The sequence below is a fragment of the Tympanuchus pallidicinctus genome, unplaced genomic scaffold (assembly GCF_026119805.1).
Source record: "Tympanuchus pallidicinctus isolate F22 unplaced genomic scaffold, pur_lepc_1.0 scaffold12, whole genome shotgun sequence".
NCBI lineage: Eukaryota > Metazoa > Chordata > Aves > Galliformes > Phasianidae > Tympanuchus > Tympanuchus pallidicinctus.
In genome coordinates this window covers 9,301,146-9,323,385 of record NW_026294637.1, presented here as the reverse complement: position 1 = coordinate 9,323,385, position 22,240 = coordinate 9,301,146, and the positions used below count along the sequence as shown (strand labels likewise).

Below are 22,240 nucleotides of genomic sequence, written 5' to 3'. Positions count from 1 at the left end.
TGGCACAAGGCTCCAGCACAGCATCTGGATGGAGGAGGAAGGCAGTGCTGGCTTCCACTGCAGCTTCTTCCCTTCTTCTGCCTGTCAACACCCCGATGCTTTGAGCTGAGTTCTCACAAGGCTGCATAGCAGGGTGCCCTCCTTGTGGCCAGCTTCAGCACAACCCTTTTTAAGAACTCTTGCCTTTGGGGAGGTGGTGACAAGAGATCCTCCTTCTTGTGCTTTGTAAGCTACTTCCTGGAACTGTTCAAGGATTTGTCACAAATTGACTCCTTCATAAGGTGACAGAGGCAAATGGAAGAAGGTTGGACAGAGGAAAGTAATTAATAAGAGTGCTGTCTTCAAGGCATGAAGTCCTAAAGCCAGCAGCAAAAATCAGTGTTTTATTAACATTCCTTTCACTTTAATTCTCCCACACGTGGATTAAAGGTTTAGATCTCACATAGTTGCTATGAGTTTTCCATAATAATTGATGAGTGTCTGTTCTTTCTTAAATCGCTTTTGAATTCAAAGCATGTCTGATGTTAAACTAGGTAATAAACATCATCAATGCTGCACAAGAAAGCAGTCCAATGCCAGTTGCAGAAGCGTTAGACCGTGTTTTGGAGATATTAAGAACCACTGAACTGTACTCTCCACAACTGGGAACAAAGGATGAGGATCCACACACAAGTGACCTCGTGGGAGGGCTGATGACAGTAAGTACATGCTGCCACAAACAGCTATTGATTATTTTCTGCTGCCAGATGTTCCTGGATACCTGATCTTTGTCATCTGACATATGCTTTGCCTATCAGATGCTACATTCTTCTTGTGTTTTCTCCCCACAGACCCCATTTTATTAATGTAACTCTGGAATAAAGTGGACTAGGTCCTTTGAAGCATTAGTTTCACTGGATGTGGAAAGGGAAAACTCTTCTTTTTCTAGTGTTTCATTTTAGAAAGGTATAGATGGAAGAGAATGAAAGACAGATACTTTGTAATTAGGATTAGAATGGAATAAATGAAAAGTATGTGAATAATCAGTATGTGTTTTCAGAGGATTAGAAAATGCCTTTTGTTGCTTTTCCTTGGATTATATTTGAACTCGCAGAGATTCATGGAAAGATCAGTATTTTGAGCTAAGAACATGAACATTCACATTTTAAAACACAACCACACTCCACAAAACTCAATGTTTAAATAAATAAGGCAAGAAAAAGAAGTTATGTATTTTGTCATTATATTAGCTAAAAAGGAACAGGAACATTGGAAAAAGAAGTGTACCAAAAGCTGAACAAAGGGCACGTAGCAAAGCAAAGAAATGAACCAAATTCTCAGTCTGGAGTGTGGCCTTCCTGGTGATAATGAACTTGGAGTCATGTTACCTGTACCTTAAGGATATGTGTTCCCATTGGTCTATAGGTTGCATATAAAAGGCTTCCTCAGGAGAAAAATAACTGTGTTAAATGCAAAAGGATCAGAGGATGTGAGCTTCTCAGAGAAGTCTCTGAGCTATTATCATTTCAAGCTCAAGACAAGTTTGCAGAATCCATTCAAATCTTGAAACAATTTACATATATTTTTTTGTCTTGTAAAATAGCCCAGCAAATGTCTAATTAGGAGAAACATACAAAAGGCTTCAAGAATTCCAGAAGATCAGAATGCTTCATACAGTTGAATTTACTAACTCAGGAGACAAAATATATTCTTACATTAACCATTAATATATGGGAGAAATGATGATGCATGAGACACAAAGGGAATCTTTGCTTCTGCTGAATAGTCATGTAGTGCTCAGTTTTTAATTTCAACTGCCCCTTCCTTTTCATGGATTATTAGTTCTTTACATACATTTGTATTCCACTTGTAATTCAGCCCATCTTTCCTGCATAGTGTTATTGAAAACAGAATCGTAGAACCATAGAATGGCTTGGGTTGAAGGGACTCCAGGGATCATCAACTTCCAACCCCAGAATCATCTTATTCCATTTCACATTCAGAAGCTGTATCTGAGGAGAGGCAATTGTGGGTTATTAGATTTGACCTGCTACCCAGAATTCATGATGGGAAGGGCACCTGGAGTTCACAAATGGGTTTGCCAGAGAGAATTACACCTGCTATTTCAACTCATAAAAAGAGAGCCTATGATTCTAAGAGATACACAGCATCCGATGTTCTAAATACTTGTCCCATAGCAATGCAGTTGAAGAGTCATTGAGACAATTATAATGGTAGTACTCCATTTTAAATCACAAAACTTCAGACTAATTTACTTACGGATTTGAAAAATACAAACATTTTAACAGTTCCTGTAGGTGCAGGCATTGCGTGTTCAGATACAGCATCCACATTTCCTTAAGCTATGCTTTGTGTACATAACACAGTCAGTTGTGTTCAGAAAGGGTTTTTCAATAGCTGTTTTTTGACATTGTGGTCTGGGTAAGCACTCGTGCAGTAGCTAACAGTTGGTGTGCATCAGAAGAGCAGGCAGAATTTGGGCCACTACATTAGAGTTATGAGTTGAAAGGTAAAAATTAAATACATCGTTCTGTCAGTTCTAATCCTTCAGCTCAGCTTGCACATCAGGCATCATGCCAGACTTACACCTAGGAGGCACTGAGCTGGGGAGCACACAGGCATAAGTTCTTTGATAGAAGGGAAGTCTCACAGTTATTTTTTGCCCTGCAATCTCAGCAACGCATCATGAGATTCTGCTGCTGCTGTGGTGACCTGATCTGCCAGCCCTGGGAGGAGAGCAGAAGTGTGTCCCCATCCATCTCCTCCCACCACCCACTGCTGTTTGCTGATGGGAAATGTACAGACATACAGCGCCTGGTTTGTGGCACGCAGCCAGACCTGATGTCTCTCTGTTGTCCAAACAAGGGTGGGTGTGAGGCTGTAATTCCATCTGCACCTGAGAAATTCCTGTCTTTACTCCCCAGAGTTAATAAGGACGCCACCACCTGCAGTTTCTCATCCATTATGATCTACATGTAAAGCATACATAACAGAGGCAATTGTTATGACTGTGAGAGCTCATAATCAGGCTTCTCCAAAGTCATGGTGCTACTGTTTGTTGACATTATTTTACAGACCTCTTTTACAGTGCCCCACATTTAACTCTCATCTTTCATTGAACAGGACGGTCTGCGAAGATTATCAGGGAATGAATACATATTGTCAGCAAAACGTAAGTCTTAATTTGGCAGCTACTGAGATGTTAAGATATTAAGACGTTTATAAAATCTGCAAAAGGCAATCAGATGTTCTTTTTTTTTTAAATGAGCATTGTTTGTTTTGATTTACTCCTCAACAGAAACTCATCAGGTCGCTGGCAGCTTGATCTCTCCCATCTCCCTCAATGACATACCCCCACGGATAACACAGGCAATGGAAAATGAAGAACACTGGGATTTTGATATCTTTGAGCTTGAGGCTGCCACTCATAAAAGGTCAGTAAACTATGGGCTCGTAAATACAAGTTGCTGAAAATTGAAGTCATCCTGTAATCAGCTCTTAAATTTTTCTACCTGTGCTTTTCATACTGAATTTCTTTTATTTTCAAAGTCGAATGTTAGAAATTTTCTCACCACGTGTGAACTCATTAAATATCTGTTGTTTCATCACACACTATTTCTTGCAGATTCGCAGTGGGAATTTATCAACTGGAGATGATACATCTTTGATATGGTATAATAACAAAGCAACACCATTTTACAAGCTTTCCATTTCTGTTTTCAAAAACAGAAAAGTTCTATAAATCAAATTGTTGTCCAAGTTACATCCAACTACACAGAGTCAACACGCTGATCTAATCTGGTCAGTTGGTATAGAGCATGCTTTGTTTTGTCTCTGTGTAATTGGGTAGTTTCTATTCCCAAACAGTTTTGAGTACAGCTTTTCAGCAACATTCTCATTACCTTTCTTTGGGATTAAAGGAAGCTTTTTGATTTAAAAACTTAGCAGGCTGCATGTTATGTATAAGACTAACAGAGGAATATTTACTGATAAAATGTAAAGCATAAAGTTTCATCATAGATGTTTTCAAAAGCAGGTCAGCAGTTCTGATGGTCTGTCACTAGCAACAAAAGCTCCCACTATGGCTGTAAATCGATCTCTTGCTTAGATCTTTGGTTGTATTTCCTGATGTCTATCAAAAATTCTCCTCTGAGTCCGGTTTCATTTATCGCGCTTTGTCTTAGCCCAAAGCTACTGCAACACTGTACTTTGGAGGCCAGATCCTGCAATAAATTGACTAACTTAAGCCTCCACTGAAATCCCAGATCCATAAGAGCTTTGAAAGATATTTAAAACAAGATCCCAAGGCATTTCATTAATACATATAGGCTTCAACTTTAGACTGTGGTTTTATGAGCCCAAAACATTGAGGTTTTTGTTGTTCTTAATAAAGTGATCTAACTTCTGATTTCTAAGTAAAGAGATTTGCATCATCTCATTACGGTTTTTTGGTTTTGTTTTTGCTTTGACATACTTTCATTTCTAATGAAGTACTATAGATAAAGTAATTAAAAAAAAAAAAAGTTAATCTAGCCATTGTAATTTACAACATTTAATGTGTTCACTGCATTAAAAGAATTCTATGTCTCAGGCAACGTGCATGAGGTGACCAGGTAGGTTTTTCTGTTCTTACTGATTTGAATAGACCAAAGAAGGACAAAAGAGGCATTTTGCTGCCTACATGCTTACTAAAGGTATAATAATTAGGATTGCCTCCTGCTGCCTTTAAATAAAGGCAATTCATTTACTAAGGAAATTAAGGTGATCTTCAATGGACCACATCTACAAATAGATCATTAGTACTGCCTTCAAGTCTAAGCAGACAAACTGATAAAGCCAAGACATTTCATTAACCCTAAGCTCAGTGAAGGAGACAATGCAGTTCCAGACACAGAGCCCTGGAGGAACCTCTGACTGTGCTGCGTGCTGCTGACGAGCTGGCACGCAGGGAGACCTCACTGCCATCCCAGTGACATCCCAGCCAGCACCTGTTTTCACTCATCCTTTACTGCATGCAAAGTCGGTGAGCAATAGAAGCCTTCAGGTGGCTGGTGTAAAAGAAATGGAGCGGCTGTACAGAGCAGAAAGAATAGTGATTGCAGCACTGCATGGTGTACATGTACATAACCTAAATGTACACAAGCTGGCTTAGGAAACTGGCAGTAGTAATACCTCCTCCCTCTTCTCATGTGCTGCGTTCTGGACATGCTGATTTGTCTTGTTTTGGCTGCAATCTGTGTTTACCCAACAGAGACTCCCCAGGTACCAAAATGCTGCTACACACAGCAGCACACACAGCCTGTTCAGTGCTCTCAGACCCGTCAGGGACTGTCACGTTCTGAGAGCTGGCATGTGACAGGAAGGCAAAAGATTCTGAAGTTCTGTAGCAAGCAAATCTGCATACTGATCTGGCACATCTTTGGTTAAAAAAGCTCTGTAGAGTTGTGCTATTCACACTCTGTAATACCCTTTCAACCTCATTTGTTTTAAAATTTTGTTTGTTTTTCTTCACAGGCCTCTGGTTTATCTGGGTCTCAAAATATTTGCTCGCTTTGGAATCTGTGAATTCCTGAACTGCTCAGAATCAACCCTGAGGTCGTGGTTACAAGTTATTGAAGCTAACTACCATTCCTCCAACTCCTATCATAATTCCACCCATTCAGCAGATGTGCTACATGCCACTGCTTATTTCTTGTCTAAAGAAAGAGTCAAGGTAAGTCCACATCTATAAGAAACAGTATAGGTGGGAAGTGCAGTCAGGATTAAAGGAAGATCTCTCAGAAAAGATGCCAAGACTCAAATGTCTGCCTAGTGCCAACCAGTTTGAGCACTCTGGTGAAAGAACTGGGCTGCTTTTACATCAGTTCTAGAGTCTGCCATATGGTGTATGCGGAACAGTGGGTACTACGTAGTACTGTAGGAACTGAGCCATTGTTGATGAGAGAATAAGAGAGCCTCCTTTTACAACAAAACTTCCTGGCATTGTTCAGTTTTCTCACATAGGTGAGCTAATGGCTGAATTATTTTGTGGTGGTCAAATACAGATTAACAACTGTCACTTCTCATGCCTTGTGATGGTAATTTTGTGGAAAACTCATGGAACAGTATAGGCCTTAAAATATGCTGAGTGCTTCCAAAGCTGTATTACCCACTGAAGTAAATGTCCTGAGGCTGAAAGAGACTGCATTGGAGAAGTGTTGAAACAGATTACTTGTTGAAGTTCCTTGTACCATAATGCCCACTGGTGTATTAGAGCCACTGACAACCAGAATAAATCAGAACAGCCTTTGTTCTCACGCCCAGAGGGCAGACTGGAGTGTGAGAAGGCAAATTAAAGCAGTGCCTGCACGTATACCAATGGCAGTACATGTTTCTAAGTTAAGTTTTTGGATAGAAATTCCTACTCTGAATTGGCCTGCCTAAGGATAGTGCGAGTGATGGGCACCTGGCTGAGCCATTTGTGATTGTAAACAAGCTTCCAACAGCTCATTAAAATTGAAGTCTCTTAACCTGGAGCTGTATCTTATTAGTGTGCTCTCCAGAGGCTGACTCATATACTGTATGCCAAGAGGGAATAGAACTTCTTCAGAAATTTGCAGCCCCTTATTTGCCAGAGGTTTAACTGGTTTTCCCAAGAATATCTATGAAAAACAGACAAGATCTGGAATCATCTCAATGCCACAGAAACATGACTGCCTCCTCCTTTTCCAAAATGTTATTTCCATTCCTCTTTAGGCATAGCAAAAGAAAAAAAAGTTGCAATAGAAGAAGGAGCAGAATCGAAGTTCAAGATTTGCTTTTTATCTTCTCAGAGTTACAGCCCAGCTGTTTTTGCACTGTCCAGAGTTCAGCTTAAGTTAAATACAGAAAGTACAATTCTGCTGTCAGATTCACACTGAGATTTTTTCTTCAGTAAATTGAACTCAGTTCTTGTGTGGGAAAACTTTCTGGTTTCCAAACTGAAGCAATATTCTCAGGATTATTTCCATTTCTGTGGCATAGGAATTAATGTGACAAAGTTAGAATCCTCGACCTGAAGTTGGAGGTAAAGGTACTGCAAATCCCTTCAAAGGCTGTTATGTCACACTCAGGAAATAAGCTTGGGATGCACTGCTGTGGTCCTGCAGTTCAAGTATTCTCCAGTTTTTCGCTACTCTCCAGCTGCACAGGTCTTTCTCACACTGAGCACTGATCAGTCTGTGCCACTCAGGAGAACCTGTTCTACAATTCCTCACCCCTAACTTTATACCTCAGGTACAATCCCAGGAGTAGCAGTGGAAAGAAGCAGCTAACACAAAGGAGACAGTGTTTCAGACAATTGTAATTGTGAACCTAGGGTAGAAATATTTCTTTGCCTTTTCTTGTTCTGCACAAGACCCTTCTTGCGGTCCTCAATGCATAATATCCTCGCTCCATCAAAGTCAAGTCTTTGCATTAATTTCAGTAAGGTAGCGTAGGGACAGTCTTTTCATCTACCAAATCTGAGCACTGTGAATGGTACAGTCAAAGGGAGCAGTGAATTTGGACCTTAACTCAAGCTAATTTGAATTAACTGTCCCGCTCCCAGATTCAGCTGGAAATACTTCTGCTCCTGTCTCTTTTATTAAAATTTTAACAAAAGTATCTTGCATTTATGATCGGCATAAGTGCAGAATAAAGACTAGTTTCAGAGTGGATGAACCGTAAAGATTCCTGAGGTGTTTGGTTCTTTTTCTCCTCTGTGTTATTAATGCACCGTTAAAACTTCGCAGTATAAAACCTTCCAAGTCAAATAGTTTTGTATTTCATTACAGAGTAAACATAAGGAAGCATACAAGAATTACCAGTGTGATTAGACAGAAAACATGGAGTACACCATGCTAAGAGAATCTGAATCTGACAGTCCGATTTTTCTAAGGTTATCAACTGTTAAGAATTCTGCCCAGACTTTGTATTAGCCCAAGACACTATTACAGAACTGGACATATGTGAAATACTCTTTACAAATCACAAGCCTAGCCAACACATCAATGGAATACGATTAGGGCACATTCAGTTTTCAAAAGAAATGAAATGGTCTGCTAGCAATAGCATACTCTTTAGCAGTTCCAGTTTTTTTTCCAAGCCAAATACCCTAACTGAGTGAAGGCTGTTTATGTGCTGTTAGAAACCACAAACTAATTTATTATTTTGCATTAATTTGATTAATTGAATTTAGTTTATCAAAAGTATGGCTAACGCAAAATTCAAGAGGCACAAAAAGACAAAAATGTCACGTGGTGTTCAATAAAGCTTATAATGAATTTTCCAGTGCTCTGACTAGAATGTCTGACCATTAGTGATCTGCAGAGTTCTGGCTTTTCTCCCTTAGCAACTTGGCTTAACCTTTATGGACAGAATAGCGTTTCTAACGAGTCTGCCAGGAAAACTAAGCATCCTTCTATTTTCAGCAAACTTTGGATCCCATTGATGAAGTTGCTGCACTTATTGCTGCCACAGTCCATGATGTGGATCACCCAGGAAGAACAAATTCTTTCCTGTGTAATGCTGGGAGTGAGCTAGCAATTCTCTACAATGACACCGCAGTGCTGGAGAGCCATCATGCTGCCCTGGCTTTCCAGCTCACCACCCGGGATGACAAATGCAATATATTTAAGAACATGGAAAGGTAAGCTTAAACACTGTCTTGTCTGCCCACTGACATCTCTCACTTCTGTGCCTACCCAAGCCTTTCTATTCTTTCTTCCCCTGGCACCTCTCAGCAACACAAGCGGTCTTTAAGACAGACTTGTTTTAGCAAGCAGCCCTTTGTGAACCAGCCAGCATTCTTAATTGTTTCCTTCTTTAAACAGGAATGAGTATCGAACCCTTCGCCAAGCCATTATTGACATGGTCCTAGCAACAGAAATGACAAAGCACTTTGAGCATGTCAACAAGTTTGTCAACAGCATTAATAAACCCTTGGCAGCGCTAGAAGAAAATGGGGTAAGCAACAATGCGAATCCTCCTTAAAATGAATAGGCAGGGACTGGGAACCCTTGGCAGTAGGAAATCTCCACGTGATATTCTGAGAAAGTTCATGAGAAACATGGAGAAAGAGAGATAAGAAATGTGTCTTTCGCCTCTGGCTTTGAATGCTCTTTTTACATCATCATTGCACAGCTTTGAAGATGCGTGGGACTTGCTTGGTTCCTGTTATTACTGCAGCACTGGGATGTTTTATGAGAACCAGCCATGTGCTTGGGCAGCCTGGCCTCTACAATTCCCAATAGAAAAAGCCATTTTGATGAACCCAGTCACTCCTATGGAGAGTGCTAGCAGAAAGACTTGGTGCTCTTGTTGGCCATTTCTGCAAAGGAGCCGAGATTTGCTTCAGAACAGAAGCTGAATTACTCCCTCACTCACAACAGGAATGCTGGTGGTGCAGAGTAAGGGCAGGTATATTGACTGCCATATGGCACATTCTGTGGAAATGAGGGCTCTCAGCTTTTAGAGCTGCCTGGCAGCATTCATGGGTTTTCTGCCTACTTTCTTTTTTAATCTTTAAAATAGATGATAGTGGCATTATATATCATATAGACATAATCAATAGCCATCTGGAACCCCATGGACACAATGAAATTGCCTGTTAGGAACTCATTCTAAAAAACCACACCAGTTTCAATAACAGCTTCAGCCAGCAGTTTTGTTGCCAGTAAGAGTAGCATATAATTTTGTTGGAATGGTTTTTGCAAAGAGAAGATTTTCAGAATAGTTATAATAAAGTTTGCAACAGTGGCAATGTCCTGTAGGAGCTGTAATGGTTTTCTGTGTTTTCTTACCATGTTTTTTTAGAAAGCCACATTTATGACTATTGTGTGCAGGGAGGGTAGGGCAGTCTTTTTGTTACCAGAAGGTGGGAGAGGGACAGACCTCACCCATCAGAAGCAGACTGGAGCTTATCTGGAGGAGAGTGCCCTTGCCCACAAGAGAATAAGCTAGAATCAGCTTTATGTTTGGCTCTTGGTGATGCTAATGAGAAGTCTGTGAACATGGAGCCAGAGTAGTAGTAGGATACTGGTTTTACTGACTTAAAGTAGAAGAAAGGCTGTTAATTCTGTGGCTATGAAGTATTTTTTCCCAGACAGCTCTATGTTGCAGAATGTGGCTTAAAGTCTCAGACAAGTATTGTTGATTTCTGTGGGTGCTGCACTGGACCTTGTGTTCATTGCCCAGGAAATACCTACACTTTGTTCCAAGTGCCCATTCACTGCTACCAGAACCTAGAGGAAATCAGAACTAGCCTGTGCGTATGCTTGTCCTTAGAATGATCATTTAACAGCTAAGTCTTTGTTACCACAGTTGGTCTCTTACCTATTACAAATAAAAGGAAGGATGATGAAATACATGCTCAGATTGTAAAGCTGTTGTCAGAAGTTGCCAAATGACAAAACTACCACCATCTCTTCAATCTGATGGCTTCATTTACATTTGTGCATGTTACAATGCAGTCAGGCCATAAATGTTTCATCAGATTCTGTTTTTCACTGATAGCCTTCTCTCACATTAGAATCCCTTTGCTGCCCACTGGCTTGTCTCACCATTTTCAGTTCTCACCCACCATTCTGTTCCATGGCTTCTCACTCTGCCTCTCTCTCTTCTCCATTTCCCAGCACTAGTTTCCTCGCTCAACAAATCCCTCCTTTTTCAGCCTTCCTTTCCTCTTCCAATAGTGTTGGCTTGCTAGTCCATTCTCTCAGAGTTCCCAGGATTTCTGTGCCTCTCTACTCATTTTCTTCTCTGCTTCTGCATTCATATCAGGTAACAACCTCTTCTTCCCTGCTGCTGTTTTTCTGCAGGTTTTGTTTACTGCAAGTAGTGGAGAGGCAGGCTCCCTATTCTTAGTTATAAAATCTGAACCTGGACAGCTTCTGCTCCAGCACAGCCAAGAACTATAGTTGCAGTAAGAGTCCTGCTCAATCCCAGGCTCTAGCAATTCCTACTGAATCTACACAAACCACGTTTTTTTCCCTGATATTAGTAACATGTCCAGCAGCTTTTCACAGAGATGGTGAGCAGCTTACCCCAAAACCATCCCTCCAACTCAGTTCCAGGTCCTCACTCATGAAGATGTGAGGGTATTTAGAAAAGAAAGAAACAGCAGCAATTTTAGCATCAGCTAGAAAGAGCTGATAAATTCTCCTACCCTCATATTTAGAAGCCACCAAATCATTTTAAACTGCAATTTTCAGAAAAAAATATATAAATCTTTGCCTGAGGTGGACACCTGGTGGGGGAACTTCAACCAACCAATTTCAGCTGGCAGTTGTGAACAGTATTAAGTAAAATCTTTTAATGTGAAGCATCAGCCCACCGGCTAGCTGACAGCTGGAGCAGTAGGCAATCAAGCTGTTTCACTGTAGATAGTTCTTTTAAACATACCTATTTATTTATGGAAGTTTCCACAGAACCTGATTTTTTTTTTTAATTGATGATTTTAAGAAGTAGCATGCACACATATATTTGAGGGCCTCATAAACGTTTTTGTTGTTGTTTTGGGATATTCTGATGGAAATGTAAGGCCAGCAAAATGCGTGGGAGATTAGGAGGGCAAATGCTTCTCTGCTCAGTTCCTTGATTGTAACAAACACGATAATAAAGAAGGGAGAATAATTCTTAGTAGATTACAAGCAAGTGAGGTGGCCCCAAGAAGCGGGCTGCAGCATCCGTCCAAAGATGGATGGATCTCTCTTGTTGACAGTTACAGAGAGCTGGGTGGCTGCTCCATGCTCTTTGGATGGATCTGTCCTCCTGCCTACAGAGAGCTGGGTAGCTGCTGCTGCTGCTTCAGCCTGTACACAGTAAAAGTAAGGACAGCTGCATGTAGAAATCAAAGTTTAATTCTGGCTGTGAGCCCCAGGGGCTGTAGGGGAATAATCTGCCCCACGAGGTATTTGTGATTCATAGCAAATCCTGCTTAAGAGTGGGAAGAAAAAGGCAAAATAATTTTTAGAGAAATCGAGAAGCAAAATGTTTTCCTTCTTTCGTTTTGGAGTTTCTCAGTTCAGCAGGTTCCTACTAAAAGGTCTGTAATGTGCGAGTGGGTGAAACCAATCATTTGCTGTGCTTGTTACCAGCAGAACAACTCTGACAGATCCCTTTTCAAGTCTGTTCATATATCTGGTTGCAGCAGCAGTGTGTGTTTCCTGGCCCTGTTTCCAGTCATGGCTGTGACTCAGTGTAATGTTTGCAGGCTGAGCTGCCAGCCATGTATTCCAAATGGGACAGTTCCACTTATTTTTTTATTTATTATTTTTGTACATATTTGTTCAAAGAGCCATGCTGAGAAGCTGCTCTGTTTGTTTCCTTTCTTCTTTTGTTTCATAAATTGAAAAAAAAAATCCTTTCCAGCTCCAGCATCCTTTATCCTCCCATTTCCCTTCATGATGTCACCTAAGCCTATGACAGGAAGCCAACATCTGACATGGAGAGACGCCTCTGCACTCTGAGCAGGATGCTGGGATGAAGCACAGTTAGCACATTTTATTCCCAAGACATCCGTAACCAGCAGGCAGAGCTGTGCCTTGGTTTGAACAGATCACAGAAGCAAACATCCTTTCTGCATTCCTGGTGGCTCACCTAGGAGGATATTATCTGCTGTCCTTAGCTGAATGATCTCTCATTATTTTCAGTGCTTCATTTTCATGCATTACTTGTGTTTCTGGAGCTTCCATCACTTTACATTGACTTTCTTACATCATTTTTACATGTATTTGAAGATCTATGCAACTCACTTTGTTTCCTCAGTACTTCCTCTTTCGTGTATCTACAAATGAGGGAAAACAAGAAATTTGAGAATCTAATTTTGGTAGGAAATGTGGAGCTGATGTTTCCGAACCAGTACTACCAAATGATACTGTTTATATTATTAATTGTGATTTTCTTTTTTCAGGAAGGACTTTTTTTCCCCCAGAACTTCCTTCTGAAAAATAGATCCTATTAAAAGATCAGAATGTTTCTGCTGCTTTGTAGAAGCTGATTCGTACCTCCCTTTTTGTACCAAGTATTGCAGGATCTGGTGTCTTACTGTTCTCTTACCAGCATCACACTTCTTTCTGTTACTCCTTTACTGCATTTAGACCAAGACCTTGTTAGGTGCTAGACAAGCCTAATAAATTCCTTGCTCCAAAGAAGTTTTTTTTTTAGTAGTAGACAAGAGACCTTGTGGTCAATTTCTATATTCTACCCATCCTTGAAGAGTCAAGTAACTCTGGTGTCCTTATGTGTGTTTTTTTTTGAAATCTGGATTATTGGAGCCTTTACTCATATTAGCTGGATTCTGGCTCCAAATATAGAGGACTGTTGCCACACCTGTATATGCAGCCTGGGAACCAAATATAAGCTGTGTGTGGGCTGAAGCTTTTCCTAGACTTGCAAAGGCAGGATGAGGCTGTGCAGAGCATGTTTTTAGTAACACTGACAAACTCTCAGAAAGCACAAATTCCAGTCAGGTTGGAGACTGGTGGGCTCCCGTGGCCCTGGTGGAAGGCAGAGCAGGAGTATGCCTGGAGGCAGCATGGGATCTGACTCCTGAGGCAGCAGTGCTGTCAGTATGATTGATGCTCATGGTGATGAGGTTTGCATGCAGAGGATGACCATGCATGTCAGATCAGTCCGTTTTTTGTTAAACCAGCTGTTCCACTATTAGTGTGCAAGTCCATTAATCCTTGCGTTTCAGCAGAGAATTACATTTCCTGCCTACATAGTGCTCATCACTGTGTGTGCAGTGATTAATGGCTCCTCACCACGCATTTAAGGAGGCAGACAAGGCGCAGAGGGATTAGGTGACTTGCCCAAAGATGCCCAAGAGATCTGTCACAAAGACAGTGAATGAATCCAGAAATGAGTTCGGTGCTAGTCTGGAGCTGTGGCTAATATTCATAACCCCCTATGAATTCAGCTGGACATCATATATGGTAGTCAGTAATGGCACTGATCCTTATAGGATCTGCTGAAAACATTCCCAAGGCACAAAGCTTTTGAGTAGGTATGCAGAGCTTTTGCTAATGGATTGCTTTTAATTCTCAAATGTTGCAGAATAATGGTGATGGGGATTCAATCAAAAATGTTCTCACGTCTCCTGAAAACCGCATCCTCATCAAACGCATGTTGATAAAGTGTGCAGACATTTCCAACCCATGCAGACCTATAGAGCAATGCATAGAGTGGGCCGGACGCATCTCTGAGGAGTACTTTGCACAGGTAAGGCAGCTAAAAAGTGCTGCTGAAATTCCAGGCTCTTTAAAAGGGAAGAGAAGTGTGCATGTATGGCCACTGTCCCAAAACACCTAAGGGTGCATTAAGCAATATGAAAAATACATTATTTTTTTTTAAATGATGGGATATTCAGTATCAAACAGTGGGCGAGGAAGTCAAACATGGTGAGACAACGTTTTTGAAAGGGATATGATAGTTGATAAGGAGAAGGCTCTCAAAAATGAGAGCAAAAAAAAACGTGTAGATGTGGTACTAAGGGATAGCATTTAGTGGGGTTGTATTGGTAGTAGATGGACAGTTGGGCTGAATGATCTTGAACATCCTTTCCAACCTTGATGACTCTATGATTCTACAATTACTCATGCCAATACAACTAGGTACCTTCAGACAGAGGAAAGCTGACATCTACAGTGCACTTATGAAAAACTTAAGCTTTCAAGTTCTCCAGTTTGCGACTTGAGGTTTTTTTTGTTTTGCCTGTCGTGTTCCCATCACAAAAGGGTGCCTTCTGCCTACTGTGTGCTGGCTCTGTCTCAAGAACAGGATTATCAAGTTGTAGTGTCAGCATGGGAGCAGCACTCGGCCCAAAAAATGCTCTAAGACCTTAGTGAACCATGCTGAAGAAAGGTTTTGAGAAGACAGGGACAAGGGGCAGGCACTACTACAGATATAGACCAAATACTGGAGTTGGGCTTTGGTACCTCAAGGGGGAAAAAAGAGGAAGTTAAAGATAGTTTGACATCTCTGATGGGTACAAAATGCAGCTTGTGTCAGAGGTTAACAACGGATACATGTTCTAGATCCAAATCAGTCATAACTTACAGCAGTAACACACAGTTACTTAGGGCCAGCTCTGTGTGTTAAATGCAGAAGGTAAATTTGCCACTTTGTGGGAAACATTGGAAGGCACTGTTCAGTGGTTTGGCTGAAACCTGCCCAAGAAGTGCTGCTTCTTCAGTTTGTTCAGGTTTCTCTGTTTATGTAGCAGTTGCACGCTCTAGTCAGTGCCACTCAAAGAAGCCGTTAATGGAATGTTACAGAATAATCACAAGAGTGTTCTTTGCAGACTGATGAAGAAAAGAGGCAAGGTTTACCTGTTGTGATGCCAGTTTTTGACAGAAATACTTGCAGCATCCCCAAGTCCCAAATATCATTCATCGATTACTTCATCACTGATATGTTTGATGCTTGGGATGGTAAGCAGAATTCCACAGATCTTTTCTAAACGTTTGAAGCTATTGTGATATAGAATTGTTCTCTTGTGACTCCTAAAGAAAATGGGAGACAAGAGAAGATTCCTGTAGTTCAAGTAAGCTTAATAACTTCATTATTGCTTAGAAGTATTTTGATCCTGCTACAAACCGTTCTCCTGGCTTCTCTTTAATGTATCAGTTTCAGGCAGTGTTTAACTCTCTTAGTTTTAAACTTGCTTCTGTGAAAATGGAGGAAAGAACACTTTCTCTCTGAGAGCTCTTTGGACATAACCCTTTTGTCCATGTTGATATCAGTTATTCTTCAAGACAAATTTCTACAGTCTGGAAAATGCCTGGGGGAGCAACTATTTCCTTCCCAGCACTGTCTCTGTGGTAGAAGTGGTCAGAAATGTGACTCTCCTATATGCCACATCATGACATGTGACTGAGATTTGATGAAGTAGGATAATTACAAGCATAATTAGTTATGCTCCTCCTGGAAAATGGTGTCCCTTTGCTGGTGCTTGCAATACCAGTATTAAATAGACTCTCAAAACTGCTCTCAGTAGCCTTGGAAGATCCATGAGTGATGAGAGCTATAAAGACAGAAACATTTCAAGTAGCAGTATGACAGCTTTAAGCTTTCCTCCTTAACAGAGTTGCCTGGACATTTAAGTGATATTTAAGCAGACAGCATCATGTGACTATTCCAATCCTGCAAACTAAATACACTCTGCCCTTTTTCCCCTAGCATTTGCAGACCTGCCAAATTTGATGCAGCATCTGGATAATAACTTTAAATACTGGAAAGGATTAGATGAAAGGAAGCTGCGGAGCCTCCGACCACCACCACCAGAATAGCAATTAGACTATGGTGTGTAATTTACTAACCAGATGCATATTTATTCAAGCTCACTTTTGTCCATGTGATTTGAGATATGTTTCGGTCTCTGCAGTATTACAGTAAGGATTGCCCATGCGCTTGGGGAACTTTCAAATTCAAGAGAACATGAGGTCAGCAGCTGACTTCCACAAACTACCATGTGTGGACTCCAACGAAATAAGCCTGTCAAGTGGAATTACACTGGATTGCTGCAGTACTTGTACTGAAGAGGGTTTATTAGTGAACATGTTTTGCGCTATCTTCTTACCAGTGTGCGAAGCTGGAAGACCTTGAAGAATCCATACGAAACAGACATTCAGTAGAAGATTTTGGTTAATCCTCAACTCTACAAGTGAAGAAGAAATACCTATTAATAGTGACTCACAGCTTTTGTGAGAAAGCTACATGCTTTTTATAAGCACTTAGGACAGTTACATAGAACAATCAGACATTTAAAATGCAACTCTCCATGAAGGAATTTCTGATCTATGAAAAATAGATGTACTCTATTTTTTCACATCACAGAAGGTGCAATCATTCACTTCTGAGCACTACTGAAAGTGAGTTCTCTTTAAGAAATTTAGTAGCATATGTAAAAAATAACACAAGAATTTTTGAGGTTGATCGTTAGCATCTATGATTAAAATGATATGTTTTATTTATTTTGTTAGATGTTCAATATTTTCTATGAATTTATAAATACTTAAAAGCCAAAGCCAACTTTAGATGCATTACAAATTTACATGATTCATACTCATTAATATACATTTAATTGATGTACAGACCTTTTATTTTCATAATGCAAATACAAATACTATACAATGATACATTTTTATTGCACTGTAAGGATAGATGTGTATGTTTAAATATTGTCTGATTTATGTTAATTAAAATTAAGTTTTATTGCAAAGGTCTCACTTGAGAATAGTAGAATAAACAAGAAATGTATCCTGAGCACCAGAACCGCGGTAGTTCTCCCATAAACCAGTGACGACCACCTGATCTTCCCTTGGCTACAAAAGATAATAACATGTTGGAACTTTCTGTTTTCTCCCTTGAAATTTTATGACTGAATTCCCTGTCAAAGTCTGCCTTATTTTATATAGTATTTCTACAAAGCATTCCACAGCATATATGAAGAGGTGATACTACACATCTAACGAATTTCAACATTTTATAGCCTATGTATTTTCCTCCGCCATGAAAGAAACAGAAAATAAAGCCACCAACAAAAACGTTTAATGCAACAAGTTTGTAAAGGCTGTGTACCTTCACAATTTGAATGAAACCTTCATAGCAAACACCAGAAAATAATAAAATGTGTATTTTAAGAAGCGTCAAGGTCCGACCCATTTCATTTGGAATATATATGCACTCTGTAGTTTGCAGGCTAACAGAAGCATGGAATTCCTGTGAAAATAATTGCTGTCTGGGGAGGGGAGAAGCTGAGGGGGTTGGATTGTTGTTAGGGTGCTGAAAGGTGGTACGTGGCCGTGAGTCCCTCTGCAGCCTGCTCTTGGCAAATCCATCAAAGGCTCGTGTGTGCTGAGACAACGCCGGAGCTGGAACTGTGCTGGGCTGTATTGCGCTGAAGGACTACGGGAGGATTCTGTCAGCATTTCCTGTAGGCAAGAAGGCACTTCCAAAGCACTGAAGGAATCGCTGATATTGTCAATTCAGAGGCAACAGACTGACTTTGGAGAAGGGGCATTCTGAACCATTCTTCAGGAAACACAAGCTGAGGAGAAGTGGATGATGGAGCGGTTCAGGGACTGCAGCAGTTGGAGCCCTAAAGCAGGTAAGAAAGGAACAGGTGGCTTCTCCTGTTGTTACCTGTTTCTGTGTTTGTCCTTCATCTCCAAGCTTCTGACGTTCATGGGCTGCCACCATCTGTACCTCACTGTTTGTGTTTGCATTGTACCTTTCTTCCAGTGCTGCTCTCACCCTGCTCGTGTGTTCTCCCCTCCTGCTTGGTGTCTGGATTAGGTGCTGGGAGATAGAGGATTCCTTCTGTAATTCCCTTTAGTTCATCACTGCTTGTATATTGTCAAGCCCACTGGGACTCAGGTTCTGTTTAGAAGCACCCAGACCTTAGCAATATCTCAGTGATTATAGTTAGGGTGTAGGCTTCATTTAATCTGCTATAAAAAACGCCTGCTGAATCATCATTGAAAAGAAGTGATCAATATGATTAATTCCCTGAACTTCACACTGCATCTTTAATGCCATTACTTGGAATTTAGAGCTATGCTCATCAGCCCTTTGTATCAGATAGATTTATGCCCATACTGGTGTATAATAATTTCACTTAACATAAAACTATAATTTGCAGCCACTGAATGCAGCTCTGTTCATTCTGTTGTCCATCTGAATTTTGCTGTTGCCAGAGAAAGATTGTACTTAAAGTTTGAAACTCCCTTCCTTTTGCTTTTCCAGTCTGGCACCCCGTGCTGGAGCTCTGCTTGGGACAGGAACCAGGGGTTTATGATGTAGTGATGGTCCTTCACTGTTGAAGGGAGAACAATGGAGAAAACTGGAAGAGCATATCTAAAATTATTCCAAATTTCAGGCAGGCCGGCAGTCTTAGTGTCTACATTTTTCATTTATTCTTGCTTTAATGCTAATACAAGAGTAAATTCCAGCATAGCCGAGATGATGGGGAGTGCTCTTATTCACCTCTGGGGTTTTAATCTTACAGTGCATTTTAAAACTGAATAAAGTTCAGCAACTCAGCATTAAATGAGCCATTCAGAATTATTAGCTGTTTTTCATGCTGCATATTTTCAAGCAGGTCATACTGCTCCTCAGCCTGGGTATCAGGTTACTAGCTTTCAGATGAGCCTGGAACTGTTCTGATCTGGTTAAAAAAAAAAAAAAAAAAAAAAAAAAAAAAAGTTTGTTCTTTAGCATGAATATCTTGGTCCTTTCAAGAGATAAGTATAAAATTCTGGGTAATAACTGCTTCCCCAATAGGAGAAACCAGACAGTATTACACACCTTGTCAAAAGCCTGAAATTGGTTTTCATACTAGTTTTCCCAATGACTGTATATAAGTTAAAAATCACCCAAAACTGAATGAATGTCTCAGTTTTTCTCCCAGTGCTTTTCTTGGTAGCTATGTCTCAGTAGAGACATCATTGATACGACATTTAAGAAAATGTGTCATGAATGCGAAGGTGTTCAACAATGACAAAGCCATTCCTACATAAAAGAGGAGAAAGGATAATAAAATTAAATATCTACTAATCCCTCACAGGATGCTCAGAAACAGCACAAGGAAAGTGCAGTTGTGTCCTTCCGTGAGACGAGGAAGGTTTGAGTCATGGCTGAGTGGAGCACTCTGAGGTCTCGGAGCTGTTCGCAACTTCAAAATAAATAGTAATTGTTGGTGTGTGACATCATGCCTCCAAGGTACAGCGGTGCCAGGGGTGCTCGTTAAATGAGAGTGGGATGGATTGCATTTCATCCTGACGTGGTGTTCGGACGCAGGAAACAAGCTTTTAAATTACTGCCGTATCCCTGTGCAGCGTGTACTGCTGGTTCAGAACACAGGGGACGTCCAGGTGCTTCACATATTTCTTTGTTCTGCTGAAACGATGGCTCTGCAGGCAAAGGGTTTCTGAATGCTTTCTCTTGCTGCCTGCTTTGAACATTACAAGGGCAGTGTCCTGTGTTTTCATTTTTCTTTCCTTGTTTAACATCTTTAAGAATCTCCTCCCACACTTCCCAAACAAACCTCAGCAAATTTAGCTTTGCTAACCATGCCTGGTTATGTATTAGAATCCTCTATAACGAGGAAGGCAACTGAATTTAAAAGGCTTTTAAAGGATTCAGAGCTACTAAGCAAAATGGCCTTGAGGCTTCTAAATGCCTTTCAGCTCCCGGAACTTCAAGCCAGCCTCTGGTCTAACAGTGTTTCTCAGGTCAGGGAAAGGATTCTCATCTTCCTGTATACTACTTTTTCCCTTTCAGAACAATAAGGTCTCCTTTTTTCTGACTGAAGTTAAAGTGAGCCTGGAAAAACACCCCATAATGGCTGGAAGCCTTATGCTGATATCCACAGTGAGGAGAAAGCAAGCATAGTTATGTGACACAGGCTGTGAGCAGTGCGTTGCTGCTGCCTGCGGGGTGTACATGTATGCAAGGTCTTTTATATTGTTCTCCTACATGCAAACTGGAGTTCAGGAGTGTTTGCATGCACCTCTGCCTGCGAGGCTGTAGTAGCAAATGCAAGTGGCCATGGACACTTGTTCAAGTCTGAATCAACTCCTTTCTTGGGTTGCTTGCTCCCCCCCTCGAGTGGCAAGAGTCATTACTGGAGCTAAAACTCATCTTAGTTCAGATTGTGGTAATTAACAGAAGTTATCTCATCCTTTAATCACATACACATCCCCTGAGGTTGAACAGCACACCAATGTTCAGTCTTAGAAAGAAGTGAAGAGGGTGACTGCCTGCGCTTGGAATGAAAGGAGGAAGTTAGCCACTGTGCAATCATTGAAATGAGAAGTTGGTCCTGTGTCTTTAATATTGCAAAGTAGTCTCTGATATCAGTCCTTCCTTAGCTCTCATTCCATTAGCTCAGAGCTCACCCTGAGGGTGCTGAGTGCCAAGTTCAGTGTGCAGCACAGCTTGTAACCAAGCAGAACAATGTTATCCTGGTGATCCTGCAGATCTTCAGAGGAGGCTGTGTGTGTGTGTCAGGTCTTCAGCTGGAAGATGAAATGGAATATGTGGAATATGCTTGACAAGCTTCTCTTGGTGTCTGTAGTATGAAACATGCAGGGAGTATTGCTTTTCCACCAGGAACTGTCCCTTAATGCCTACCTTTTTTTTTTTTTTTTTTTTTTTCTTTTTTCTACTAATATTTTTTCTTCAGGTTTTTTTTTCTTTATAGGAAAATTCCTTTTTCCTGGCCTAGACCTGGCAGCTGCCAGGCTGCTGTGAGGGCATGGGCTTGAACTGTACCAATTTTTCAAAAAAAGAAGAGGAAATTGAAGAGCAGATGATTTCATAGTAGTTAGCCACTGATGCTTTATAGAGCTGCAGGTCAGAGCTCCTGGGAAGGCAGAAACACATCCCTCACTCTTTCCTCTGAATTTCAGTGAGGCTCACATTGAGCACAGTGCCAATACCATGCACAAAGAGTCCTGTCTCCGGCGCTGGGTGGTGCCAACCATTTCAGACACTGCTTCCCATAAGTAAGGCTGCAATGATACAGCATCAGAGTAGGTGCTAGGAGACAGGCAAAGTGCCCAGCCAACACGGAGAGCCAGGGCCTGGACAGGGAACGGCATGCGTCACATCAGTCACAGCTTTTGGGGGGGTTGTGGAGAGAGGATCCAATGAATAGACAGTTTTCAGGACATCATCAAAGCAGAGTGAAACTCTTCTTATCACCTAACCAAGCCCCAGAGCTGATTGAGCAGCCCCTAAAATCCATGCTGGCAGGCTTTGTGCAAATATGCTGTCCTGCCATAACAAACTGCTGAAAGCCAAGGGCAGAAAGCTAAGTTTTTTTCTCTCTATCAAGCTAGGAACCTAAGAAAAAAAACAAAAAACAAACAAACAAAAAAAAAAAAACCCAAACAAACAAACAAAAAAAACCCAACAACAACAAAAAAACTTTTCTTTTAAAATAAGCTGTTTTAAATAAACGAGCATTTTTTGAACCGCAGGAGAGCACACACCTAACATTTGTTAAGTGAATAGCAGCAACACGTTTAAGTCTAGCTCAGTACTGCAAAGCGGTTTTTGTGCTGCTTTTGCTGTAACGTTTCTAGAACACGAGCTGCAAAGGGCGGCTTCCTTTCATTTCCAGTCAGCATCACAGAGAAAACTTCACCGTACGCTAACGTCCACAGCACCCCTGCGGCCCAACCCCAACTCAACGCCCCGCCCGCCATCACGCATGCGCCCCGGGTCGGCGATG

At 41.0% G+C, this 22,240-nt stretch overlaps 1 protein-coding gene across 4 annotated transcripts in view; it reads left to right on the top strand.

Moving 5' to 3' along the window:
• Positions 1-17,652, top strand: part of LOC128075580 (high affinity cAMP-specific and IBMX-insensitive 3',5'-cyclic phosphodiesterase 8A-like) — a 132,245-nt gene extending 114,593 nt beyond the window's left edge. For 3 of the 4 annotated variants that reach the window (XM_052672461.1, XM_052672459.1, XM_052672458.1), the window contains 9 exons: positions 534-698; positions 3,124-3,172; positions 3,299-3,434; positions 5,515-5,713; positions 8,430-8,647; positions 8,832-8,964; positions 14,056-14,220; positions 15,302-15,431; positions 16,180-17,652. In XM_052672461.1, the coding sequence (XP_052528421.1) occupies positions 534-698; positions 3,124-3,172; positions 3,299-3,434; positions 5,515-5,713; positions 8,430-8,647; positions 8,832-8,964; positions 14,056-14,220; positions 15,302-15,431; positions 16,180-16,289 (1,305 nt within the window). In that variant the 3' untranslated portion in view covers positions 16,290-17,652. The remainder of the gene's footprint in view (positions 1-533; positions 699-3,123; positions 3,173-3,298; positions 3,435-5,514; positions 5,714-8,429; positions 8,648-8,831; positions 8,965-14,055; positions 14,221-15,301; positions 15,432-16,179) is intronic. The other variant, XM_052672460.1, reaches the window with a different exon arrangement.
• The last annotated feature ends 4,588 nt before the right edge of the window (positions 17,653-22,240 follow it).